This window comes from Rhinatrema bivittatum, chromosome 6 (assembly GCF_901001135.1).
Source record: "Rhinatrema bivittatum chromosome 6, aRhiBiv1.1, whole genome shotgun sequence".
NCBI lineage: Eukaryota > Metazoa > Chordata > Amphibia > Gymnophiona > Rhinatrematidae > Rhinatrema > Rhinatrema bivittatum.
The window spans coordinates 93,463,974-93,491,247 of record NC_042620.1 but is presented as its reverse complement, the minus strand read 5'-3'; the positions used below and the strand labels follow the sequence as shown (position 1 = coordinate 93,491,247).

The 27,274-nt window shown below is 48.7% G+C and overlaps 1 protein-coding gene across 2 annotated transcripts in view; it reads left to right on the top strand.

Annotated features, from left to right (window-relative positions):
- The first annotated feature begins 15,609 nt into the window (after positions 1–15,609).
- IFIH1 (interferon induced with helicase C domain 1) overlaps positions 15,610–27,274 on the top strand; it is a 143,082-nt gene continuing 131,417 nt past the window's right edge. The window contains exons 1-2 of one of the 2 annotated variants that reach the window (XM_029605609.1): positions 15,610–15,708; positions 23,848–24,016. In XM_029605609.1, the coding sequence (XP_029461469.1) occupies positions 23,989–24,016 (28 nt within the window). In that variant the 5' untranslated portion in view covers positions 15,610–15,708; positions 23,848–23,988. Of the gene's footprint in view, positions 15,709–15,796; positions 16,925–23,847; positions 24,017–27,274 lie in introns of those variants that run through there. The other variant, XM_029605608.1, reaches the window with a different exon arrangement.

Genomic DNA, 27,274 nt, shown 5'->3' with positions numbered 1-27,274 from the left:
TAAATATCGCATGAGCACTCGAACATCCAAACGTCTCAAATCTGACCCTTGAGAAGACTGTAGTTCTGTCGCCGAGAAGGAAGGCAATTCCACCGTCTGATTTACATGAAAGGCCGATACCACCTTAGGTAAGAAAGAAGGTACCATACGCAACGACACACCTGAGTCCGAAATACGCAAGAACGGTTCTCTACATGAAAGAGCTTGCAACTCAGAGACCCTACGAGCGGACGCGATCGCCACGAGAAACACCGTCTTGAGAGTTAAATCCTTTAAGGAGGCCCGCCTGAGAGGCTCAAAGGGGGCCGCATTGAGGCCTTTGAGAACCAAGTTCAAATTCCAAGACGGGCAAGGAGGCCACAGCGGAGGCCGCAAGTTCCGAACACCACGTAAAAAGCGTGCTATGTCTGGGTGACAGGTGAGAGAGGACCCTTCAACCTTTCCTCTCAAACACCCCAGAGCTGCTACCTGAACCCTCAGAGAACTGTAAGCCAAACCCTTCTTCAAGCCGTCCTGCAAAAACGTAAGGATTTGAGCTACAGAAGCCCGGCGTGGCGCAATCTTTGAGACACCGCACCAGGAGTCAAACACCTTCCACACTCTAGCATAAGTAAGCGTAGTAGAGGGCCTCCGTGCCCGAAGCAGTGTGGAAATGACAGGCTCAGAATAACCCTTTTTCCTTAATTGTCTCCTTTCATAAGCCAAGCCGCCAGACAAAAGCGATCCGCCAGATCTAAAAATACCGGCCCTTGCCGAAGGAGGTTCGGAAGATGACTGAGATGTAAAGGCCCGTCCGTCGCAAGATGAACCAGATCCGCGAACCATGGTCTTCTTGGCCACTCCGGGGCCACTAAAATCACCCGACCATGATGCGATTCTATGCGTCTTAACACCTTCCCGATCAGAGGCCATGGAGGAAATACATATAGGAGGACGTGACGAGGCCATGGAAGCACGAGTGCATCCACTCCTTCTGACCCGTGCTCTCGCCTTCGGCTGAAGAAACGCGCCGCCTTTGCATTGTGCCGAGTCGCCATCAGGTCTAGGTGCGGAATCCCCCATCGTAGGGTGATGAGACTCATTGCCTCAGCCGAGAGCTCCCACTCTCCGGGGTCCAAGTGTTGTCGACTGAGATAATCCGCCTGAACGTTGTCTACGCCTGCAATGTGGGTGGCCACGATGCGGGACAGATAACGCTCCGCCCAGGTCATCAACAACGCTGCTTCGGTCGCCACCGGTCGACTTCTTGTACCGCCCTGGCGATTTATTTATGCTACCGTGGTTGCGTTGTCCGAGAGGACTCGAACCGCCCGACCGCGTACCAGGGGCAGAAGATGGACCAAGAGGCCTGGCGAGGGGACCACGTTCCCTGTACCGCTCTTGATTGACAGACCGCTCCCCAGCCCGTTAGACTGGCATCCGTTGTCACTACCACCCACTGAGGTGGATCGAGATCTACCCCCTGCAAGAGGTGGTCCGGGATCAACCACCAAGCTAGACTGGACCGAGCCGGTTCCATCAGCGGCAACTGGGCACCGTAATCCCTGGTTTTCTGGTCCCAGCGAGAAAGAAGAGCTGTTTGCAAAGGACGCATATGCGCAAAAGCCCACGGCACCATTTACAGAGTAGAAACCATATGTCCAATTACCTGCAAATAATCCCATGCCGTAGGTAAGGGGAGATCCAGTAGGTTCTGTTCCTGAAGCATCAGGTTCTCCAGTCTCTGCTGAGTCAGGTATACCTTGCCCACCAAGGTATACCTGACTCAGCAGGTATACCTTGGTGGGCAAGGTATACCTGCCCACCAAGTGTTGGGCAGGTATACCAAGGTATACCTGCCCAACACTTGGGAATTTTTGGGAGCACGAAACGTGCTCCCAAAAATTCCAAACACTGACTCGGAACCAGCTGGCTCTTTGCAAAGTTGACTACCCAACCTAGCGACTGCAGTTGCTGAACCACCACCTGGACTGCTCGCTTGCACGAGTCCTCCGATTTCGCCCGGATAAGCCAGTTGTCGAGGTAGGGATGCACCAATACTCCCTGACGGCGCAGGAAGGCTGCGACTACGACGAGAACCTTGGTAAACACTCTCGGAGCTGTGGCTAACCCGAACGGGAGGGCGCAAAACTGAAAGTGTTCCCCGAGCACCATGAACTAGATCCAAAGAAGCCAAAAATTCTCCCCTGTGGACGGCCGCAATAACAGATCGAAGAGTTTCCATGCGAAAACGGGGAACGCGCAAGGCCCTGTTTACTCTCTTCAAATCCAAAATTGGCCGGAACGTACCTTCCTTCTTTGGAACCAGGAAGTAAATGGAATACCGACCTGTTCTGGTCTCGTCCGGCGGAACGGGCACCACTGCCCCCAGGGATCGTAACCGGGCCACGGTTTGGGCTATTACCAGTTGCTTTTCCGGAGGACCGCAAGGAGATATCATAAAAAGATCCCGGAGGGGCCGAGCAAAATCCAACTCGTAACCGTGACGCACCAAGTCGAGGACCCACTGGTCTGAAGTGATCTTGACCATTCCTCCCAAAACTGGGATAACCGGCCTCCGATGCGTGGGAAGGAGGAATGGGCCCGCACGCCTTCATTGCACAGGTTTGCCTGTGGCCAAACCCTGCGAGGAACCCATTTGTTGTGGTTGTCTGCCTCGAAAGGAAGGAGTCCAAGACTGAGACCTGGGGCCCTGCTGCCTTTGGGGAAAAGATCCACCCCTTCCCGTGCGAAACCGGCGTTGCCCTCGAAATCGGGACCGCGTGTTTCCGAAAGACCGCAATTGTCGGGGCTTGTCCTCCGGCAACTTATACACCTTATTGTCTCCCAAGTCTTTGATGAGTTGATCCAACTCCTCACCAAACAACAACAACTTCCCCTTAAAGGGAAAAGAAGCTAGTCGCGACTTAGAAGAGGCATCTGCCGACCAACGACGGAGCCACAATAGTCGTCTGGCCGCAACAGCCGAGGACATAGTGCGGGCCGAGGTCCTTAGCAAATCATACAGGGCATCCGCTGTATAAGCAACCGCCACTTCCACACAATTGGCCTGCTCCGCCTCTTCCGGCGGGAGTTCTTGGGTGGTTAGTAATTGTTGCACCCAGCGCAGTGTGGCCCTCTGGACCATACTGCTACAAGCCGCAGCCCGGACTCCTAAAGCCGCTATCTCAAAAATGCGCTTTAATAGGACCTCTAACTTCCGGTCCTGGAGATCTTTCAAGGCTACCCCTCCCGTGACGGGAATGGTAGTATGCTTAACCACCGCAGTGACTGCCGAGTCCACCGAAGGGACCTTAAAAATCTCTAACGAATCCGAGGGCAGAGGATATAATTAATTCATTGCCCTGCTAACGCGCAGGGATGCCTCTGGAACCTCCCATTCCTTAGATACGATCTGTAATACCTTAGAGTGCAAGGGAAAGGTTTGCGGGGGGGCTCTCAGACCCGCCATAGCTACGTCCCCAGTGGAAGTATCCGTGTCCTGCTGCGGTGCTGGGATCTCCAGCTCCTTCAAAACATGAAGAATCAAATAGTTCAGCTCGTCCCTGCCAAACAGGCGTAAAACCAGGGGGTCATCCCCTTCGAGACCCCTGAGCGTTGGAGATGTCGGCCCCTGCCCCATCCGGTGAGCCCTGGGTGAGATCCGGGAACCCCGGATCGTCGGCACCCCCAAGGGAACAAGCTCCTGATTTGCCCGGAGCTTCAGCCTTTTCCTGGTCTCCCGATTTGTCCTGCACAGAAGACACCTTAGGCACTTTTAGGGGGGGGGGGGGGGGGGGGTTCGTCTGGCTCCCAGCCTGCTTCTGCCTCCAAAATAGCCTGGTGCATCAACAGCACAAACTTGGAGGAGAAAGGCACCTTCCTTTTAATTGATCCCCCCACGGGAAACACCGGAGGGGGGGGGGCTCTTGGGGCATCAAATTCGGAGCCACTATGAGGACTCAAAGCCGGCGGTGAAAGCGGAGGAAAATCCTCCTCCTCAGAGGCAGAATCAACATGCTGCCTCATGGACAAGATGGCCGCCGGCTCCCCCTCACTGGGAGGCGGGGCCGACGATTGCGGTGCCGACAGCCTCCACAGCCGCGCCGAGGAGGATGGATCCGCGCCGCTGCGGGCTGCGCTCGGCCCCCGGGAGGGTCCCTCGCCCCCGGGAATGCAGCGGGAGCAGAGACCCTCCCGGGAGAGTCGCGCCCCCGCCCTACCGCAGGCCGTGCAGGCCGAAGAACGTGGCATCGAGGAGGCAGAAGAAAAGCGCGCCAAAAATAGGAGCCCTGTGCAAGCGCCTCTAACGCCGGGTGAAAACCTCCACCCCCTCCGGAGTCCCTGGTCAGGCTAATTACCAGCACGGCAGGCTAGGGCTGGAAATGGATCACTGCCTGCTACCAACAGGGCTTATGTGTCCTGCATCCACTTTTTATTCACTCTTTCTTTTTTTTTTTCTTCAAGTAAAGCCCTCTTCAGATCAAAGTCTGGAATCACTGTACTTCTGGGGGGGGGGGGGGGGGGGGGGGGAGGGTGACCGGCCCACCGGTAAACTTTCCCCCAAGACCAAAAGGGACACTAATCCGGGTAAAACAATAAGAGCCAAGCTCTCAGTGCCTGCCTGTACGCTGCGCTAGCAAAACCAACAAACAACTGCTACAAAAATATCAACTTTTTTTTTTTTCACACTAAGCAAGGAAGAGAATAAAACCAGTTGATCTAGCCAGCAGTTATAAAAATCATAAAGAACACCTGAAAGATTGTTTTAGTCAGAACAGACAGGACCGCAGGTTATGCCTCTCAATCTGCTGGAGTCAGAGGAAATACTGAAGGATGGCAGGTGGCACACCAGTATATCTAGGGGGTGCTTTCAGTTTTCTCTCTGACTCCATCTGCTGGAGGGGAGGCATAACCCAGCAGTCTGGACTGATCCTGGTACGTACAGGGAATACATATTAAATAGAAAATTATAAATCTACTTTTTAGGGGGAGGGGGCGCAGAATTGTGCTTTGGCCTAGAACGTAGAAATGTGTAAATCAGGCCCTGTGGAGCTGGGTTCAAAAAAGGTTTGGATAAGTTCTTGGAGGAGAAGTCCATTAACGGCAATCAAGTTTACTTAGGGAATAGTCACTGCTATTAATTGCATCAGTAGCATGGGATCTTCTTAGTGTTTGGGTAATTGCCAGGTTCTTGTGGCCTGGTTTGGCCTCTGTTGGAAACAGGATGCTGAGCTTGATGGACCCTTGGTCTGACCCAGCATGGCAATTTCTTATGTTCTTATGTGTTGATCATCAGCTCTGTCTTCCTCCAAAGAATTGTGTTGGAGCTAGCCTGTATTAGAGGGGCGGACTGGGAGGGAACTTCCCTACCCCTCTGCCCATACTCCCTCCCTCTTCCCCTGTCCTCCTTGACCCCTTCAAAGGCCCTTCAAATGGCCGCTGTACTGGCCGCCTCCATCTCCGCCCTGCCCCCTAGACCACCCCTCTCCATCCCCTGGCCCAGCTCACATAACCCCCATTTTTTACGCAAGCCAGCCGTTTAAAATCGGGCTGTTAGTGTTAGAATTCAGAGTCCATAACCAATAGATGTTTCCAAACAATAATGAGTTTATTTTTTTTCTCTAAGCACACAAGACAGTCCACGTGTAAGTTCCTCAATTTTCCCTTCTTTCAGAGGGTCTTACATGTGCTCCAAGGTGGGAATTAAAATCCACTTGGTTAGCCTTTAAAATAAAAAAAAAAAAAAAATCCAACATGCCACATTTCCAGCTCCTCAGGGTTAGTGCAGTAATTTCTCATTTAGTTGATGAAGGTGACATTAGCTCAGCTCACGAGGACCCTCAGCATTTATTCTAGTCTACTAGACTTCTTAAGAGACACCGGTGAGTCAATTAAAAGAGAGGTTGCAGGAAAGCCCAGATTATAACCATAAAGGTGCTAGGCTTTCTGATCCTCTGCCTGCTCAGTATTGGAACAGGGGAATCATTGCCTAATTAAATGCTTCTGAGTGCTTTGGTTTGCTTCTTTGTGGCTACTGAAATTTGGGGAGTTATGGCAGCAGCAGCTTGTCCTTGTAGAATGCTTGAGCCATGAGTGTCTCTAAGAAGCCTGGTCTAGACCATAGGGAGTTCATAACATTGTCCCTTAAGGCTAGTTTGTAAGCCGAAAACAAGTAACTTTTAGTTAGGTGCTCTGCCTTCTCCTGCCATTTCTCTCTCCTCCTTAACTTGCAGGGAGTGTATGATTCAGTTCATGCATAACTCAGGCCAGCTCTTTGAAGCCAGTTCTAAATCAATCAAAATACAGAACATCTTTTAGTAGTATTCTGGCTTCCTTGTAGCCTCTCTCTTACTTAACTAGCTTATTTATTTTGTTTATTAGGTTTTGTATACCATCACAAAGACAGACCATTGTAATGGTTCACAATAAAATAAAAATACACATCAATTTAATACCTAAATATGATTTTTAGGAATGTATCTTATAATACATAAAAGCCTAAAAATCTATAAAATTGATAAAATTTATGAAAGTACAACTCATAAAATAAATGCAAAACAAATGAAAGCTACAAAAAGCGAAAAGATCAGATTACGCTCTCTAATACCCTGTTTCCCCGAAAATAAGACCTAGTAGAGGTTTTGCTGAATTGCTAAATATAAGACCTCCCCCGAAAGTAAGACCTAGCAAAGTTTTTATTTGGGAGCATGCCCGTCGCACAGATCACCAGAGCATGCAGCTGTGATTTTTTTTACCTTGCAGGATTCAGTTAGTTGTCATCACAAACCAGCATAACCAGACAACTATTCAGAATATGATAAATGTTCATTTTTTTGTTCAACAATATATGTGAATTCTTCTTCATGGAAAAATAAGACATCCCCTGAAAATAAGGCCTAGTGCATCTTTGGTAGCAAAAATTAATATAAGACACTGTCTTATTTTCGGGGAAACACGGTAATACAGGTAAAGGAAAATTAGTTTCTTACCTGATAATTTTCGTTCCTGTAGTACCAAGGATCAGTCCAGGACACCTGGGTTGTGACTCCGCACCAGTAGATGGAGACAGACTAAAACTTGTGGGCGGAGCATATATGCCCCTGTGCCAGTCACAGCCCCTCAGTCATACGTAATGTCAAAGTAGACAAAAGCCAAAAGGCAACCATAGCTAACCATACAACTTGGTAGGGAAAAGAAAACCAACACCCCTACAGGAACCAGACTCCCCAACCGGGAGAGCGAATGGATCAGCGTACTGAAAAACACAATAATGAGCGGACTCTCCGTTACTATAACGCAACACTGCGGGCGGGATCCTGGACTGATCCTTGGTACTACAGGAACGAAAATTATCAGGTAAGAAACTAATTTTCCTTTCCCTGTACGTACCAGGATCAGTCCAGGACACCTGGGATGTACCAGAGCTAACTTACCGAGGGTGGGAAGCAGAGAGTCCCGCTCGGAGTACCCTCTCTCCAAAACCCCCAGCTTCAGTAGCCTGAACATCCAACCGGTAATGTTTAATGAAGGTATGCAACGACTTCCAGGTAGCCGCCCTGCAAAGCGTGTCGAATGAGCCCGAAGACCCACCGGCGGCGATTTTCCGCGCAGAATGTACGCAGAACCAATGGCTTCCTTGAGCCAACGGGCAATTGTCGTGCGGGACGCCGCAGCACCTTTCTTTGGACCCGAAGTTAACACAAACAGATGATCCGTCACCCGAAACGGATTAGTAACCTCCAGATAGCGAAGCCGGGACCTCCGCACATCTAGTTTTCTCAAGTCATTTGTTTTCGGGTCCGAAGACTCCGCAACCGAGAAAGCGGGAAGTTCAATTGACTGATTCCAATGGAACGACGACACGACCTTAGGAAGGAAGGAGGTAACCGTCCACAAGGAGACCCCTGAATCGGAGATGCGCAAGAAGGTCTCCCTACAGGACAACGCCTGTAATTCTGAAAACACGACGGGCCGATGCAATCGCCACTAGGAATACGGTCTTCAAGGAGAAATCCTTGAGCGTAGAACGTTTCAGGGGCTCAAAACGGCACTGAGCATAAGGCTGAGAGTACCCAGTTGAGGTTCCAAGACGGGCAAGGGGGCCGCAACGGAGGACGGAGGTGCTTAGCCCCCCTAAGAAAGCGGGAGATATCCGGGTGGAGAGCCAGAGAGATCCCCCGGACCTTACCACGCAAACAGCCAAGCGCCGCCACTTGAACCCGAAGGGAATTACACGCTAAACCTTCGGCGAGCCCCGCCTGGAAAAAAGCCAGAATATCGGGAATAGAAGCGGAAGTGGGGTCTAGGCCCCACTCCATGCACCATTCCTCAAAAACTACCCAGACCCGAACATAAGCTAGGGACGTAGACTGTTTTCTGGATCTCAGCAACGTAGCAACGACCGCATCCGAGTAGCCTTTTCTCTTCAACCGATACCTCTCAAAAACCATGCTGCGAGACAAAAGTGAGCCACATCCTCCAAACAGACGGGGCCCTGACGAAGGAACCCCGGGAATCCCTGTAGACGAAGGGGTGCGGCCACTGACAGCTGGACCAGGTCCGCAAACCACGGACGGCGTGGCCACTCCGGCGCCACCATGATCACATTGGATGGATGCAATTCTATGCGCTGAAGGATCTTTCCGATCATGGGCCACGGTGGGAACACATAGAGAAGCACATCCACCGGCCAGGGAAGCACCAACGCGTCGACTCCTTCTGCTCCCCTTTCGCGACGTCGACTGTAAAATCGCGGAGCCTTCGCGTCGTGCCAGGTGGCCATCAGATCCATGTGGGGCATTCCCCAAGTCCGGCGAATGAAGAGAAACGCCTCGTCCGCCAACTCCCACTCTCCGGGATCCAAGCGGTGACGACTGAGAAAATCCGCCTGGACGTTGTCGATTCCCACTATGTGGGAAGCCACGAGATGGCTGAGATGCCGTTCTGCCCAGAGCATCAAGAGCCGCGCCTCCTCCGCCACTAGAGGACTTCTTGTCCCTCCCTGGCGATTGATGTAAGCCACGGTGGTAGCGTTGTCCGACCATACCCGGACCGCCTGTCCGCGCACGAGGGGTAGAAAAGCTTGCAGCGCAAGACGGACCGCTCTGGTCTCCAGCCGGTTGATAGACCACCGGGTCTGCGACTCTGACCACAGACCCTGAACCGACTTCCAGCTCAGGCTGGATCGCGCCTGCCCCTCGAGAGGTAGAGGTAGATAGAAATCCTCGGAAACCGGTTTCCAGCGGGAAAGCAATGAGGACTGCAGCGGCCATAGATGAGCGAACGCCCAAGGGACTAACGCCAGCTGGATGCCATAGACCCCAGAACCGTCAGGTAATCGCAGACTCGTGGCCGGTGTAGCGACAAAAGACGTAGCACCTGAGACTGTAGTTTGCATATCCGGTCCTGCGAGAGAATCACACTGCCTCGCTACGTGTCGAACAGGGCTCCAAGATATTCCAAGGACTGAGAGGGTTCGAGATAACTCTTGTTGAAGTTGACCACCCAGCCCAAGGACTGCAAGAGCTGTAACACCCTGGCCACCGCCTGCCGACACAGACTCTGAGACTTCGCCCGGCTCAGCCAATCGTCGAGGTAAGGGTGAACCAGCAGGCCTTCCCGCCGCAACTGCGCCGCCACGACCACCATCACTTTCGTGAATGTCCGAGGCGCTGTCGCCAGGCCGAACGGAAGCGCCCGGAACTGGAAGTGCCTGCCCAGAATGCCAAACCTCAGAAACCGCTGAAACGCTGGTTGAATTCCCACATGAAGGTATGCTTCTGTGAGATCTAGGGACGCCAGGAATTCGCCGGGACGCACTGACGCGATCACTGACCGAATGGTCTCCATTTTGAAGTGAGGGACTCGAAGGCATCTGTTGACTCCTTTCAGATCCAGAATTGGGCGGAAAGTGCCGTCTTTCTTGGGGACTAAGAAGTAAATGGAGTACCGGCCCTTGCCGTACTGAGCGGCCGGAACCGGCGAGATGGCTCCCAGTCTTTGGATGGTATCTAGCACCGCCGCCTTCTTCTTGGGATCCTTGCAGGGTGAGACCAGGAAATTGTCCGTTGGGATGCGAGCCAAATCTAACTCGTAGCCATGTTTTATCACGTCGAGGACCCATTGATCCGATGTCACGCTGGCCTATTCCTCGAGGAATAAGGATAGACGCGTCCCCACGTTTGGAACAGCGTGCCGAGGACGCGACGAGGGATGGGCCGGCCGAACTTCATTGCGAAGGCTTGGACCCCGCCCCCGATGGGGCCCCTCCTTGCCGGCCAAAACGTTTGCCCCGAAAGGACTGCTGCCACTGGGTGTACCAAGAGGAAGACGGCCTATACGAGGGTCCAGAGGATCTTTGTGGCCTAGACTTCCTGGGCCCCCTGAACCGGGCTCTGCCTGAAAAGGAAGATCTCAACCGGGTCCTATCCTCCGGCAGCTTAAACGCTCGGTTCTCCCCCAAGTAAACCATCAAATCGTCCAACTCCTTGCCGAACAGCAATGTCCCCTTAAAAGGCAAAACCCCGAGGTGAGCCTTGGAAGAGCCATCCGCTGCCCAATTGCGCAGCCAAAGGAGACGACGTGCCGACACCGCTGCCACCATGGACCTAGCTGAGGTGCGCAAAAGATCATGGAATGCATCCGCGCCATAGGCAATGGCCGCCTCCAATCTGTCAGCTTGGGAAGCCTCCTCTGAAGAGAGACCCGCATTCGCCTGCAGGACTGAGCCCAGCGCAGACTAGCACGCATAGCAAAATTTGTGCAACTGGCGGCACGCACCCCTAGGGCAGAAACCTCAAAAATATTTTGAGTTGAACCTCCAACGTACGGTCTGGAATATCCCGGAGGGCTGTCGCTCCCGTGACCGGGATGGTAGACCTCTTCGTGACAGCTGACACTGCCGAATCCACCTTTGGGAGTCGGAGGAGCTCTAGCGCGTCCTCCGGCAAAGGGTAAAGTTTGTCCATGGCCTTGCTGACCTTCAGACCTAACTCCGGAGTATCCCATTCCTTGAAGAGGATATCCGTGGACGAAAAAAAAATGAAAAACGACCGCCGGCCCTGTGAACCCAATCAGAACAGGATCCATATTTGCCTCCTGGCGGACCACCACCGGAGGAGCCTCAATCCCCAGCTCCTGGAGAATGGCCGGAATGAGTGGCGACAGTTCCTCTCTGTGGAACAGACGCACCACCTTGGGGACATCCCCGTCGACGGCCTGCGCTCCTTTACCTGTACTGGGCTGCGCCGAGCCATCTGCTGCTGCCGTCCCGGCCCCAGGCAGGGGCTCCTCGGAGGCCTCTGTGTCCGCCCCGGAGGTATCTTCGGAATCCGAGTTCTGCGGCACCCCTCGGGGAAGCCGTTTGCCCCAGGCCGCTCTCTGGGTGGTCTTCGCCACCCTCCTTGCCATCTTCTTCTGCGGCGGGGACCGGTGGACCCTTGAACGCGAGGCGTCCCCCCGTCTGCGCTTGCTGCGCTTATAACGGCGCAGCAAAAGCGCCAAATCTTCAGAACACTTGCCCGAATCCGTTGCGTCGCTTTCCGAATGCCCCCGGGACTGGGGCCCCTCTGAAGGGACCTTCACCGCTGCGGGGAAAGCGTAGGAGGTAAAACCGAGGCCCCCACCGTTTCCCGCGAAGCTACCCGGCCGGTAGACAAAATGGCCGCCATTCCCGCGCTGACCAGGAACGGGTCAGGAGGCCTATCAGGGGGACCCCCCCCCTTGCGACGGCGATCGCGCGACCCGGGAACGGGCCCCCCGAGGAGCCGCCGACGATCCCTCGTCTCCCGGGACGCAGGCCGAGCAAAGCCCGTCCCGGGAGAGATGCGCGCGCGCCGAGTCGCAGGCCCTGCACTGCGAGCCGCGCGGCCTTGCAAAAAACCACGGGAAACCAAAGACGCGCCGAAAAGCACTGAGGGACGCCGAATAAACACAAAAATTCAACACGGCGAAAATCGGCGACCTCCCCCCTGCCGAAGACGCCCCCCCTCGAGCGGAACGGAGCGCAACGCCAAGGAACGGAGAGCCGACTGAAAACAAAAGTAAAAACACTTTTTTTTTTTTTTTTAATAAGAAAAAATGCTGTCCCAGGTGCTGAAAAGCCCTATGTCCTGCAGGGGTGAGTGAACCGGGCTCCCCGGTGTCACCCCTGACGCTGCTACTAGTCCAGCCGGGTCCTCAACCCTAGCAGCGGCCTCAACCTGGGGAGGGTAGTCCCCTCAGGACCTCTCAACTCCCCAGGGAGGCAGGGCAACTGGGACTAGAATTAAACAAGATTAAATAAAACCCAATTTGAAGAAAAAAACCAAGTTAGGCCTAATAAAATCAACCACAAAAGCGAACCTGACTAACCACACAGAATCAGGCCCGACAGGGCTGTGACCAGACCTGCACCACCTACTGGAGACAGAGTAAGACTGAGGGGCTGTGACTGGCACAGGGGCATATATGCTCCGCCCACAAGTTTTAGTCTGTCTCCATCTACTGGTGCGGAGTCACAACCCAGGTGTCCTGGACTGATCCTGGTACGTACAGGGAAATAAGCATTGGAGACAGGATAAAACAGTAAAAGCCTAAATAAAAGGTAAAAAAACTAAGAATGGCTTGTGTATGCTTCATTAAAAAGCCATGTTTTTAAATTACGCTTAAACTGTTTAAAATTATTCTCAAGTCTAAGAGTTGTTGGAAGCGTGTTCCAAATTTTGGGTCCTGCCAGTGATAAAGCTCGCTCTCTAACCTGATTCAGATGGGCCAAGTGAACAGAAGGTAACGTTAATAAGCCCCACTCCAGGTTTTCCTAGATGCAACTGGACATGGCTACTGTTTCGGGGGCAGATAGTGGGTAGACCCTGCCCCTAAGATGCATTTGACCTGGGTCAATTGAACAGTCATAAGACCTGTGGGGTTGTAGTGTCTCTGCATAACTTTGGAGGGTCCAGTGTCTCGAATAACTTTTTTGGGTATAGTTAGATTCAGAAGCTATGCAATCGCGTTTACCAGCTGCCCCCTCCCTCCACCATTGTGCTGCCCCTATGCCCTCCAAAGGAACTCCCTTTTCCTACGCTCACTGCACTTCCCATACCTATACCACGGTCAGCACCTACTGTTCCTCCTATTTTACCCTCGTTTTCAATCTTCTGAGTCATTTGAGTTAACCACAGATGTATATCCTAAGAACCCCAGGACATAAACCTATTTCCTGCCATCTTATCCCTAAGTTTCTCATCATAGTTGAGCCATGCCCAACCAGAGTAATCTTTGAATGCTCCCAATATGCTGTCAGCATATGACAACAATGCTCCATACCGGGAGGGATCGAAGTGCCCTACCACTCTAAGAAATCCCCTAGTCCAATTAACCACATTCTTGGATATGTTAGGGCCTGTCCCCTTTCTTTTACCCTTCTTCTTAGCCCTCTTACTATCCTTCCGTCCTCCCCATCTGCCTTCTAACAATCTAAAAATATCAAGATTTTTTTTTTTTTTTTACGTATTCTTTTAACTAATTGCTTCGGCACCTCTTCCCACAATTCCAGTAAGGACGCTAATGCAGGGTGGCCCATATCCTGCCCCTGCCCCTCTTCTAACTTTTTTCTGTAAAGAACCTCGCTCACTGGAACTAGAGGCTGAGGAGGAGCTAGATGAAGAGCTGGTACTGGGACTCCTGTGTTTCCTTTTTCTCACTTTCTCTAACATCCCCATCTGTCCCTTGTTTACCTGGCCCTGTTTCTTCTGCACTGCTCGCTGCCACATTCACAGTTTGTCCCTCTTTCCCCTGTCCGCTGCCTCTTGTCGCTGCTGGTCCTGCTGTAAAAGCTGTATCTCTCCACGATTCCTGCCTTGAAGTGCTGGGAAACATCTCTTCTGAAGCACCTGGGAAAGAAAACACAGTCCTATCCCCTCCCTGTATCTTTGTGTACTACTGTCCGCCTTCTCTCAGTATCCTGCCATTCCTCCCTCTGCCATCTCCAGCTCCCCTGCTCCTCTCTCCCCGAACTTGAGCTTCTGGGAAACTCCCCTCCCCTCTGGCGTATCTCTCTCTCTCTCCCCAAACCTCTCACTCCCCCCTGCTTCACTGACTCCTACAACCCCTCCCCTTCTGAATCTAGCTTCCACAAAATGCTCTAATATGTCAGCAATGAAAGCAGCCTGTGACTTGCTACCTCCCCTTTGAATATCCTTTCTTTGATTACTGGTATCCTCCCCCATACTGCTACTCTCCCTAATGCAAATTCCTTGACTTCTGCCAAGACCAGGTACAGATCTACCTCTCATTACCTTTATCGTTCCTTCCTTCTTATACCCCTACAAGCCGTTAAGCCCGTTAAAACGGGCTACATCCCTCTGTCTCTCACCTCCCCCTCATTCTCTCTCCCCTCACTCTTCACCACCCCCCTCCCCCACCTCTCCCTCTCACTCAGTCCCTCCCTCCCTCTCTCCCTCCCACTCAGTCCCCCCTCTCCCTCCCACTCACTCAGTCCCCCCCTCTCCCTCCCACTCAGTCAGTCCCCCTCCCTCCCACGCAGTCCCTCCCTTCACCCGCCTCCATTTCCTTCCGACGCCGTACTCGCAACTCCTCGCAGCCCACACCCACCTCCATTTCCTCCCGGCGCCGTAAGCGCGACTTCCCGCAACCCTCACCCGGCTCCATTAACTCCTCCCGCTCCTGCCGGCAGATCTCGGGGGGTTCGGAGTGCCGATTGTCAGAGTGTTTGTAAGGCAGTTGAATTACAACGGAGTGATCTACCTTATAAATGGCCTGTGACCGACGGCCCGCAAATGCGCAGTAGAGCGCAGCTCTACTGCGCATGTGCGGGCAAGGACGTCGGTCAGGAAAAAAAAATGGCGGTGGGGCCGCAGGAGCGGGAGGAGAAGCAGCGGCGCCGCGCGCGGCAGTGACCCCCCCCCCCCCCCGAGATCTGCCGGCAGATCTGGGGAGGAGAAGTAGCGGCACCGCGCGCGAGCGGTGCCGCTACTTCTCCTCCCGCTCCTGCCGGCAGATCTCGGGGGGGGGGGGGGGGTGTCACTCCCGCGCCCCCCCCCCCCCCCGAGATCTGCCGAGGAGAAGTAGCGGCACCGCGCGCGCGCGGCGCCGCTGCTTCTCCTCCCGCTCCTGCGGCCCCACCGCCATTTTTTTTTCTGACCGACGTCCTTGCCCGCACATGCGCAGTAGAGCTGCGCTCTACTGCGCATTTGCGGGCCGTCGGTCACAGGCCATTTATAAGGTAGATCACTCCGTTGTAATTCAACTGCCTTACAAACACTCTGACAATCGGCACTCCGAACCCCCCCCCCCCCCCCCTGCGTGCCCTAGCAACCCCTGCTCACTAGGCCTCCTTGTAACTCTTTCTCTTCCCTTCCTCCCCCTCACCGTGCCTCGACCTCTTCCTCCCTCCCAACTCCTTTGAGAATCATTAAGTAAGCCACTTGCAGCCGTACCTTCTTGTGGGTTAAAAGCAGGAAAAAATTGCTGGAAAAAAAGATAATGCTCCCCTCCCCCTCCTCTGATATGGGGGAACAACCCGTCAAAAACTCACCAAGGGAGGCGTTCAGAGAAATGTCTCCTACCTCTGCTGCAGTGTAGCCAGATGGGAGAGAGGGAGGACCCACCCCTCCCTCTGTCTGCAAACACCTCATTAGACTCCGGACAACTATCGCCCGACTCAGAGGCTCCCTCAGTTGTCTCACCAACCCTGTGTTTCCTCATGCTGCCTACTCTTCCTACCAGGTAAAAAACCTTGCTTTTTTTGCCCAAGTCAACCACAGCAACTGCCGAAAGCAGCACTAAAAGCAAGCACTGCCTTTTGCCTCGCTGCTCCCGGTTAACTGAAGCACCATAGAAAAAGGCGCCAGAAATGTTTATTTCCTGTAACCAATGGCGTAGCAGCAATTCAAACTGCTGCTGTCTCCATGAGTTACCGCCCCCCCCCCCCCCTTTATTCCAATTAACTCTTTCCTCGCTCTGCTTGCTCCTTGTTACACTTCACAGCGTGAGACAAGCTCACACTGTTTCTTTATAAAGCCACTTTCTTTGAATTCCCAAAGTAAAAAAAAACCATATTTTTGAATTTAAAAAGGAAGCAATTAAGTGCAATTTCTCAGCTCTCCTTTCTAGTTGCTTTGAAATGTTGATATGCATGCAACTCTAAAAATATGATGACGCTGCTAAAATGAACTTCATTAAGGAAAACCCCCCAGAAACGCATAGCAGCAAATGACCTACGCCAACAGATTTTACAAGACGCCGTAAGAGAAAGCGCAGACTTTTCGCTGCAGCCTGTTGGCAAGTTTTTACTGTATCGGTACCTCCCTCCTGGATTCCGATTACGTTTCGAAAGTGAGCCGGAGAGGAATCGAAACCGAAAGCAGGAGCCGCAGTATTAAAGAGCAGGACGGAAAGCTTATTCACGGGTTCCGAGGAGCCGGGCGAGCACAGTGACTCACTAGCGCAGAGCTTCGAAGCCCAGGGGGACCGGTCCAAGGAGAGCTGAAAGATGGCTGAGATTAACAGCTCGGATCCGAAGAGCCGGCTAGAGCTTTTAAGGGTTTTCAGGCCAAGGCTCAAGCGAAACATCCAGGCAGTGCAGGTGCTGGATTACTTAGTTTTCCTGGAGGCGGAGGAGAAGGAAAACATCAGGAAGGCAGAGGCCGAGCACGGGAACGCGCAGGCGGTGGAGCTGCTCCTCCAGGCAGTGGAGCGGGAGTCCCGGAACGCAGGCTGCTTTCAGGAATTTGTCACTGCTCTGAAAGAAACCGAGTGCTCCCAAGCCGCTAGGTACCTTGTACGTGAGGAACTGCCCTCTCCGGCCTTGGAAGCCCAGGACGATTACTGCGTGCTGCTACTGCAACGTCTCTTCCCCACCTTGGTGAAGAAAATCAAACCCGAGCCGGTGACGATAGCATGTTTTCAAAAGGGAATATGCAACCAAGAAGACGTAGACGTGGTGAGTACTGTATTAACGATCTCGGTATTTGTTCGTAGTGACATAACTACTGTATAATACGTTAAGGAAGTAAAAGACCAGTTGGCCCATGCAGGCTTGCTCATTTGCCTTTCTGTCTGGTGCTCTTCCACGTTGGGTGCATCAGTATATATTCCCCTAGGTAATCCAACATCAGCTGCCCTGCTCCATGTCTTTTACCTGACCTCTTACTACTGGTCACAAACTGGTCTCCACCACCAGGGCTGGCGTGACCATTACGCAGGACTAGGCAGTTGCGGACTGGCGCTGCCAGAGTACGTGAGGGCACCATTTTCAAAATGTGAAAGAATGGGTGACGGTGATGGCAGAGCACTTGCTAGGTTTGTACAAATTGGTGTATGGAGAGAGAGAGAACTGTAAGAGGGAAACCATAATCGATATCTCTAGCACTGTCAGATGGGCACATTCACCTCAGGGTGTTTTTGGTGGTGGTGTTGGGGAGGGTGGTGTTACATTGGTCTGCCTAGGGCACTACAGACCCTTGCACCAGCCCTGTCCACCACATTCATCAGTAGGCTATTCCAGGCATTGAACTCTTCTTTGGTTCTTACAAGTCCCATTCTTATTTTAACTCAGGTCCCCTCCCATGTCTTTAATCCAATTACCACCCAAAACTAGTGAAGCTGTTGTCCCAAACATCTCTAGACCCCATATTCATTGAGGCTAGTGTTATAACCATGCTTGCTTATGCAGGTTACTCCAGCCTTCTTGTAAGGTTGATGCAGTTGCACTGTCAATGTACCTACCCACTGGTTTGTATTCTCAGTCTCTTTGGTTTTTTAAAGTTACATATGGCAGTGATTGCCATTAGGGTGGATGGTTTCTTGGGTCCTGGAGGATAGCAAGCACAAGCTTATATGAGTGCAATTCATTTTCTCACCTCACCACTAAGACTGGAGCAGTCTCATAGAAGCTGCTTTGCACTTTCTGTCTCCTCTGACCCAGATGTACTGGAAAATGTAGACTACAAGTGCATCCTTAAGGCCTGGAAAGAAGCAGCAGTATGGTGGTTGAACCGTGGCCCAACTCACGGTATTGAGGATATAGCAGGATTCAGCATTGCAAACCTTTCCAACCCTCAATCTAGCATCTCGGGTCTGGACAGCAGCATCAATGTGGTTGGTGAAGTGTGGTCCAATTGATGGTGTTGCGGACAGAGCAGCCAGATGCAGTTAGTCAATCACAGTTACTGGATGTTGCTAGACACCAGACATAGGCCCCATTGCTGTTTATTGAGGCACAGCATGCAGAAAGGCAGAGCAGCCTGCAGCTACAGGATCTTCACGTTCCATTCATTCATCTTGCCGCTTGCATGGCAATTCTGGATGGCCAAGCAAAAGCAGATTAATTTTAAGGAACATTAGCTTCTCCATCAAGTATGGTGACAGCCTGTAGCGATGAGAACTTATGATGTCTTCTGTCATGGAAAATACTCATTTGCTGGGGTCACTCGGTGGTGGACAAGAAAGATAGGGTTTGAGCCACTCTCACTAGATCTGGCCAGATGTTAGATATGTGAGACCAAAATGCCAGCACATCTGTCTCCATGTCCTCTATGATCTCGGTGAGATAGTGTGTCACTGAGATTTGAGCTGCCGTCTCCTTCCGTGGTATTGGATGTGAATCTTTCTTCCCAGCTGCTTTAGGATTGTTTTCATTTTCCTGTGGCGGGTGTGCTAGGTATCGATGATGGGGTGCTGCTCTGATTTGAACTGCTGTCTGACTTGGCCAGTGAGGTTGTTTCCTCCTATGCTACTTCGCTCCTCTGCCTCAACCTGTGGTGCTCTAGCTGACAGACCTCCTCTGTCAGCATGCTCTTCATATGTGTCAGATTGTTCATCTCCAATGCAAGTCTCCCTTTCACATGTGGATCACATAATGTTGTGAGCATGTATGTGATGTTTCTGGTCAGAGGTCCTACTCTCTCTGTGACCTGCTTTTCCAAGACGCCAAACAACGCAGCACCTCACCTCTCATTCCCTGTTGAAAGCTCTTCAACGTTTCTAACAGGATATTTACTATTAGGGTGACATCTCCAAAAGTGGCACTTGTAGCACTCATCTCCTCTTTGGCATCCTTAAAAGGGCTTCAGGATTTTCACAAGCTGGCTCATGACTGACCAGTCATGATGCCCTAGGGGAGCCTGCACACCTAACTCCATTTCCTGAGACAGATTATGCAGGGGTGTCTGCCGCTCTACTACCCTCTGCAGCATCATTTAGGTTGAATTCTAGTGGATATTCACATCTATGATGACGCTTATGAGACATCTCTAATTCCTCCTGCTTTTCATGGAGAAGGTCACCCACCTTCTCGTTTTAGTGGAAATGTCCAGCGATTTTTCTACACTTCTGTAGTAGGCATGCTCTGGATCCCTGGACCCCAGCTCCAGGGCCTCCTTCACTGCTAGATGTAGGGTGTGATCGAAGCATTGTAAACCCTGATATCCACTGTTGGATATTGCCTTGATCATATTAGAGCCATTGTCAGTGATAAAGAAACCTGGGTTGAGACTTCTGGCTTTCTGATACAGCAGACAGCCTTCCAGCATTTGTTGAATCGCTGCTAAAATATTGGCAAAGGTATGGGAACTATCCGCCACATGAGTATGCAGCAAAGCCCACCTGTGTCCTGTTGCTCCGGACCCCGAGAAGCTGCTGCATGCCCCTACCTCAGCAAGGTCCCACTAGTGTGCTGTCAGAGAGAGGAAGGAGTGTGAGGCATTTGTGCAATAGTTACAATGTGCAAAGCGTGGGTCCTCCCTCATTTGAAAATAGCTCCAGATCACAGATTTCTTTCCTGATCCCTTGCCTTTGTCTGTATCCTTTAGGGTGGATGGCGCAGCTAGCAGTGAAGTGGGGGTGGTCACAGATGGAGCCTGAGGAACTGCAACAGAGGATTCACTCATCCTCTGCTCCTGCGCTGTTATTGTGGCCTGCTCTCCATTACTAGCATGTCCTCCTGGCTCTCTCTCCTCTGTCAGTGAAGTGGAAGCAAGCACAGTACTGACTGAACCTTCTAATACAGGGTCTTCAGCTAATGCCTCTTCCATCTCTGCTTCAGGAAATCCTTTGAAGGGAGATTCATCAAGCTCTGAATCGGAAGAGGATGACAAAACTGATCTTATAGTCTCTACTGCACTAAGGGTTTGCGGTGCTGGTTTCGGTTTCACCACTTGTACTTCTCTAGACACTGGGGGTTGTACTCTGCTGCTACTAGTACTACTAGTGCCTTCTCTTTCCCTCTTCTCTGAGATAGCAGGATCTGGCTGAGACACTGATCGAACAACTGGCGTATTCTCCCCAAATCTCAACTTCTTGCGGCTTGACATACCTGTCTCTCCTGCTAACGTTTGGGATTTGAACAAAATCCCTATTTGTCTTAGTTGGGGGACTCGCTGTTGTCTGTCTAGCAAATCCCTTGCCAACAACTGCAGGCTTCCCATATCCTTTGCCTGACATGATGGATTTTTTTTCTGCTACAGTGCTGGACAAAAGGTGTTATCAATCTTTATTTCTGAAAATTTGGTGGTTTGTTACACTAGTGTCATCTGTGTGACTAACTACTACAGTGATCCTTGGTGTGTAAGGTTGAACAGCACATAGAGAATACACTACAGTAGAACAACAATTTTAGTATTTTGTTCTGCTAGTGACTACAGTGCACACAGATGCACACAACACTCAGAAAAAGCAAAGAATGATACAGTGCTATAGTGAGCTCACTACTGTTAAAACAGAAGTAAAAATGAGTGCATTAGTAATTTAAATGCAGTAGCAAAATAAAATAATCCACAAATTGACTATCTGTACCTGTGGATGCACCAATGTATCTAACAGATACAGACCCAGACAAAGAGAGTTAAAACAGTCTTTCTATGTGGGATACTGTGGTAAAGTTCAGCTACAGCGCTGGTACTAAATTGGTAGCAACAGTTTTAAAATTTAATAAATCACTGTAAAAATATCCAGTGCCAGCCAGGCAGGATAAGCAGCTTGAAGTGACTTCCCCCTAAAGGGAAGGAAATGCTAAAGAACACTAAACTTCCTCTAAGTCTAAGTCAGTAGCAGATGAGATGTTAAAATTTTTTTTTTCTATTAACCAGTGCAAATTAACACAGTGTGACAGCAGCTAACAGGATTAGACAGAATGTTTCTAATCTTGAGCTAAAGCACTGTTGATACAGAAGACTGTAATAATACAGAATTCTAAGACAACAGCAAAGAAGGATGTATTCTCCAAGTGAGAGAGAGAATCCATCTGCAAGCTGAAACAATCAGGGATTGCAATAGAAAGAATGGAAAGTTCAGTGAGTTGCTGCTTCTCTCTGATATGTATCTTTGCTTTGTCAGTTTGGTTTCCTTGACAGTCGATCCCAGTTTTCCTCTGACCTCCAACTTGAGTCATAGGCATAAGGGCTGCTTGTTATGGAAACTCCACATGACATGCCCAGCCTCAGAGTCTATTGTTTTAGTGCAGCCAAAGCTTTTCAATGGGGAACCATAAATGAATGAAACGAATGACATATGTTTCATTCATGGGACTTTACATGCATTGTCTTAATTGTATGTATATATATCTCATGCATAATCATTGTGAATATTCTGAAAACTGACATGCTAGGTGTGTTCTGAGGACTGGGTTGAGAACCCCTGTTTTATAATATTGCAAGGGATCATATGGCCTAGAGGCTTTAAGTATAATACCTATAGTCTGGATCATCCTATGACTGGCTTGATAAGGTGTAGTTTCAGAATATTTAAATTAGAATGCTGATGTTTTAGAGCATTGTAGTATGGATCTTAAGATGTTATATACTGCTGGATATTAGTATCATGATGGATTAGATATTGATGGGTGTGGGGAAGGCTGGACATTGAATTTTATTAATGATAGGTATTTTATGTTGTGTGCTTTAGGCTGCTGCTAATAGTTTGTCTGTATATTGCAAGGAGTGAATTGTGGTGAGTGGTATGTGGTTTTGGTTTTTATGTTTAAATGATAGGGATTATGATCTGTTTATTTGAAATAGAAACATAGACAGTGACGGCAGAAAAGGACCAACTGATCCATCCAGTCTGCCCAGAAGCTTATGTTAGCATATTCCGTGTAGCATCTGCTGTACCGTACAGGCCACCCCCATATTTAGTTCCCCAAATCTTCAAAGTTCAGGGCCCATGCTTATGATGTATTTTATGCTGGATTATATTTTTAATTGACTTGCCTGACATGCTGTCGTTTTTTAAGTCATTATTGTATAGTGTGTGAGGGTAGGGGTTGTTATATGATGGAGTATGTTCCATTTTTATGTTGTAATTTATCCTGAGTTGTTGATAGAAGGACTGAATAGAAATCAAACTAAATAAATAAATAGGACTTTGGACAGAACTTCATCTGTCTTGCAGATACCACAGACAGTTGGGCTATAAAAATATCCGCACTGAATATGTATAAGGCAAATTGGCATACTTTGGTAATCCATTATTTGCAAATTTATTTCAATCATATTCATTGTGGATATCCTGAAAACTTGACTGGCTGAAGGATCACTAGGATAGGTATGAGAAGCTCTGGTTAATGTGCAGATTCAAGGTTGACAACCCTCAACACCTCTGCTAGAGGAGCTATATTTGTCTTTTAAAGCACATTTAAAACTACTTTAGCATATTTTATTGGTGACACTCATGCAAGCATTGCTAATATTGCATCAGAAATATGGTCCATTGTGAGGAAAATGTAAATGTGCTGTGCTACCAGTACATGCATTGCAAACATCTCAATAATATTAAAATGGCTTAACATGGATTAAGATAAACCTTCGCAATGCATATTGAGCCAGGGAAAAATAACACTTAAGAGGTGTGTTAAACTTTTTCCCAAGAGCATCAGCAGGTTAATACACTTGTTGATGCTCTATAGATCCCTCCCCCCCCCCCCCCCCCCGAGATATTTCAAGGGCTATTTAGTTCCAAGTTATATGACTGCCCACAAGTCAGTTGTTCCTTCCCAGCCTGAGAAGTTCCAAAATCCTCTTCCTCTCCATGTGTAGGATAAAGGGGAGTCTTGAGAAAGCTGGCAACATTTTTAATTATGACACTAGCAGGGCAGGAATGACTAGGGATAGTTCTTGCCCAAGAAGGAGCTGGAGGCTACTGATAATAGTGATGGGTGGTGAATTTTAGAACATTTCTTGTTGGGGGTTGGGTTAATACCAAGGCAGGCTGGGGGTATTTGCAGGACTTCTATTAAGGAAATTGGGATCTCTTGAGGGGAAGAAGTAGGACTTGGTTTGGGGGCTTGTTTCGGAAGTGGGGGGAGGGTGCACATGTAAATTTGGACTAACTGGTTCTTTCAAAATTGTGACTCAGAGGGAGACATGAATGCATGTTGCTGCCAATGGTATCATCCACACATTCCTGGCTTCATGAACATAGGATTCTCTAATCTTGGCAAATAACCTGTAATTAAAAACAGTATGTTAATATGCCATATTAATGTAGCTTAGAAAATGTGACCCTAAATTAGGTGCTAAATGTTGAAAATCAGTGCTAGGCACAAGACTTTCTTTCCTGACCCTGTCCTAGCTTTCTAGCCACCCACTTTTTAGGGACCTAAATTTAGGTGACTGGTGAAAATAGGCACGTAAATATAGGTGCCTAGCTCTAATTCAAAGGATCTGAATTACCTAATTCAAAGGATCTGAATTACCTAATTCAGAAAGGATCTGAATTAGGTGCCTAAATTCCTGTATTAGGCATCTAAACTATTTGAAAATTGACCCACTTAGGACCATAGTGCTAAACAATTCCGAGATGTTATTTAATAAACCCAGAGATTTATTGCTCATTCATGTCATTTATAATAGTACTTTTTGTTTGATTTAGATACTTGCTAAAAAAGATCAAAAAGGAGAACGGAATGGCACAAGGGAGCTGCTAAACAGAATTGTACAGAAGTGTGGTTGGTTTTCCCCGTTCTTGGATGCTTTACGTGAAAATGGTCATGATGACCTTGCTGATGAATTAATGGGAAAAACTGATGGAAAAAATGAAGGTACAGACTTTATTTTCTAAGTTCACAGTAACACTTTTGCTTACTTTCTCCTCTATATTGACTTTTTAGGGTAAGAACTTATTAACTATCTGAACAAGTTTTTTTTGTCATTCCTGGAATGCTGGTTTCAAATCAGTTTTGCATATATTTCATGGTAGTTGAAGAAAGATAATTAATTTTCCCTTTTAAACTGGTTTCTAGACTCATTTGGGGGGGGGGGAAGAAAGCGAATGACCAGACACCTAACTGGTTACAAAAGTAAAGATGCAGCTAGAAACAGTAGTTAATCTTGGAGAACGTTTTTGGTAGCTGGCCTGAATAGGGCGTTGAGTTTTACACAGAGATAAAGAACCTTTTAGTGCTAGTTTTTGTTTCCATACCAGCCCTGGTTGATAATGACCAATAGGTAATGCTGTATCTGATGCCCATTTGGTCTGAAACAGATGTATGGATTTCATCCAGTTCTGAACGCTCTAAGAGGACAATTTTCAAAGCCATTGATCTGGGTATCTACAAATTGCCCTCTTTTGAGTGGCTAAGAAGTATATGCTGGGTTCACACAATGCATTCTTTTAGCCACATTAGACACAAGCCATCCCTTGGCCTTATTTCCATGGCAGCTGGTCACTGGAGGGCTTATTGGTGACTTAGTCTGTGTACTGAGTTCTTCTCCTCTCCAAGGGGAGAACATCTATAAAGGACAGATTAAGAAAAGGAAGTGAGGGAAGCCCAGGAAAGCAAATCAAATCAGAGGAACCCAGGGGAAAAGAAACAAGGAGAATAAACTGGGAATGTAAGAACATAAGAAAATGCCATACTGGGTCAGACCAAGGGTCCATCAAGCCCAGCATCCTGTTTCCAACAGTGGCCAATCCAGGTCATAAGAACCTGGCAAGTACCCAAAAACTAAGTCTATTCCATGTAACCATTGCTAATGGCAGTGGCTATTCTCTAAGTGAACTTAATAGCAGGTAATGGACTTCTCCTCCAAGAACTAATCCAATCCTTTTTTAAACACAGCTATACTAACTGCACTGACCACATCCCCTGGTAACAAATTCCAGAGTTTAATTGTGCGTTGAGTAAAAAAGAACTTTCTCCGATTAGTTTTAAATGTGCCCCATGCTAACTTCATGGAGTGCCCCCTAGTCTTTCTACTATCCGAAAGAGTAAATAACCGATTCACATCTACCCGTTCTAGACCTCTCATGATTTTAAACACCTCTATCGTATCCCCCCTCAGTCGTCTCTTCTCCAAGCTGAAAAGTCCTAACCTCTTTAGTCTTTCCTCGTAGGGAAGCTGTTCCATTCCCCTTATCATTTTGGTAGCCCTTCTCTGTACCTTCTCCATCGCAATTATATCTTTTTTGAGATGCGGCGACTAGAACTGTACACAGTATTCAAGGTGCGGTCTCACCATGGAGCGATACAGAGGCATTATGACATTTTCCGTTTTATTCACCATTCCCTTTCTAATAATTCCCAACATTCTGTTTGCTTTTTTGACTGCCGTAGCACACTGAACCGACGATTTCAATGTGTTATCCACTATGACACCTAGATCTCTTTCTTGGGTTGTAGCACCTAATATGGAACCTAACATTATGTAATTATAGCATGGGTTATTTTTCCCTATATGCATTACCTTGCACTTATCCACATTAAATTTCATCTGCCATTTGGATGCCCAATTTTCCAGTCTCACAAGGTCTTCCTGCAATTTATCACAATCTGCTTGTGATTTAACTACTCTGAACAATTTTGTGTCATCTGCAAATTTAATTATATCACTCGTCGTATTTCTTTCCAGATCATTTATAAATATATTGAAAAGTAAGGGTCCCAATACAGATCCCTGAGGCACTCCACTGTCCACTCCCTTCCACTGAGAAAATTGTCCATTTAATCCTACTCTCTGTTTCCTGTCTTTTAGCCAGTTTGCAATCCACGAAAGGACATCGCCACCTATCCCATGATTTTTTACTTTTCCTAGAAGCCTCTCATGAGGAACTTTGTCAAATGCCTTCTGAAAATCCAAGTATACTATATCTACCGGTTCACCTTTATCCACATGTTTATTAACCTTCAAAAAAGTGAAGCAGATTTGTGAGGCAAGACTTGCCTTGGGTAAAGCCATGCTGACTTTGTTCCATTAAACCATGTCTTTCTCTATGTTCTATGATTTTGATGTTTAGAACACTTTCCACTATTTTTCCTGGCACTGAAGTGAGGCTAACCGGTCTGTAGTTTCCCGGATCACCCCTGGAGCCCTTTTTAAATATTGGGGTTACATTTGCTACCCTCCAGTCTTCAGGTACAATGGATGATTTTAATGATAGGTTACAAACTTTTACTAATAGGTCTGAAATTTCATTTTTTAGTTCCTTCAGAACTCTCGGGTGTATACCATCCGGTCCAGGTGATTTACTACTCTTCAGTTTGTCAATCAGGCCTACCACATCTTCTAGGTTCACCGTGATTTGATTCAGTCCATCTGAATCTTTACCCATGAAAACCTTCTCCATTATGGGTACCTCCCCAACATCCTCTTCAGTAAACACCGAAGCAAAGAAATCATTTAATCTTTCCGCGATGGCCTTATCTTCTCTAAGTGCCCCTTTAACCCCTCGATCATCTAACGGTCCAACTGACTCCCTTACAGGCTTTCTGCTTCGGATATATTTAAAAAAGTTTTTACTGTGAGTTTTTGCCTCTACTGCCAACTTCTTTTCAAATTCTCTCTTAGCCTGTCTTATCAATGTTTTACATTTAACTTGCCAATGTTTATGCTTTATCCTATTTTCTTCTGTTGCTCAGGCAACATTTAAACCATTGTCATTGTTTTGTATTCTTTTAAGGGGTTAACAGTCTTATTCTATTATTTTTGCTATATCTAATGAGCGCTCAGATGGAACTAGACTTTTTTTTTCACTTGTTGATTTTCCCTCCTGGGTGTTTCGTATTGCTAAATAAACCCACTTAAAGAACACTTTGTGGAGGCTGTTTCTCCGACTCAGCTCACACGAAGAGCCAGGGAAGTCTTAGCTTCATGTCAGTCTTTTACAGTTAGTTATAGCGGACTGGATAAATGAGACCAAAGTACTGTTTGCTAGTTCTAGGTAATTCAGAATGTTGAAAGAAAGCTCAAGGTTCATAAAGTTCAGCTTTCTAACTGCCTAACAGCTAATTCTCCAATCCAGAAGAAGGGAAGAAAAACCACAGTGCATGGTATTGGTGCCCAAATCTGAAATACAGTGG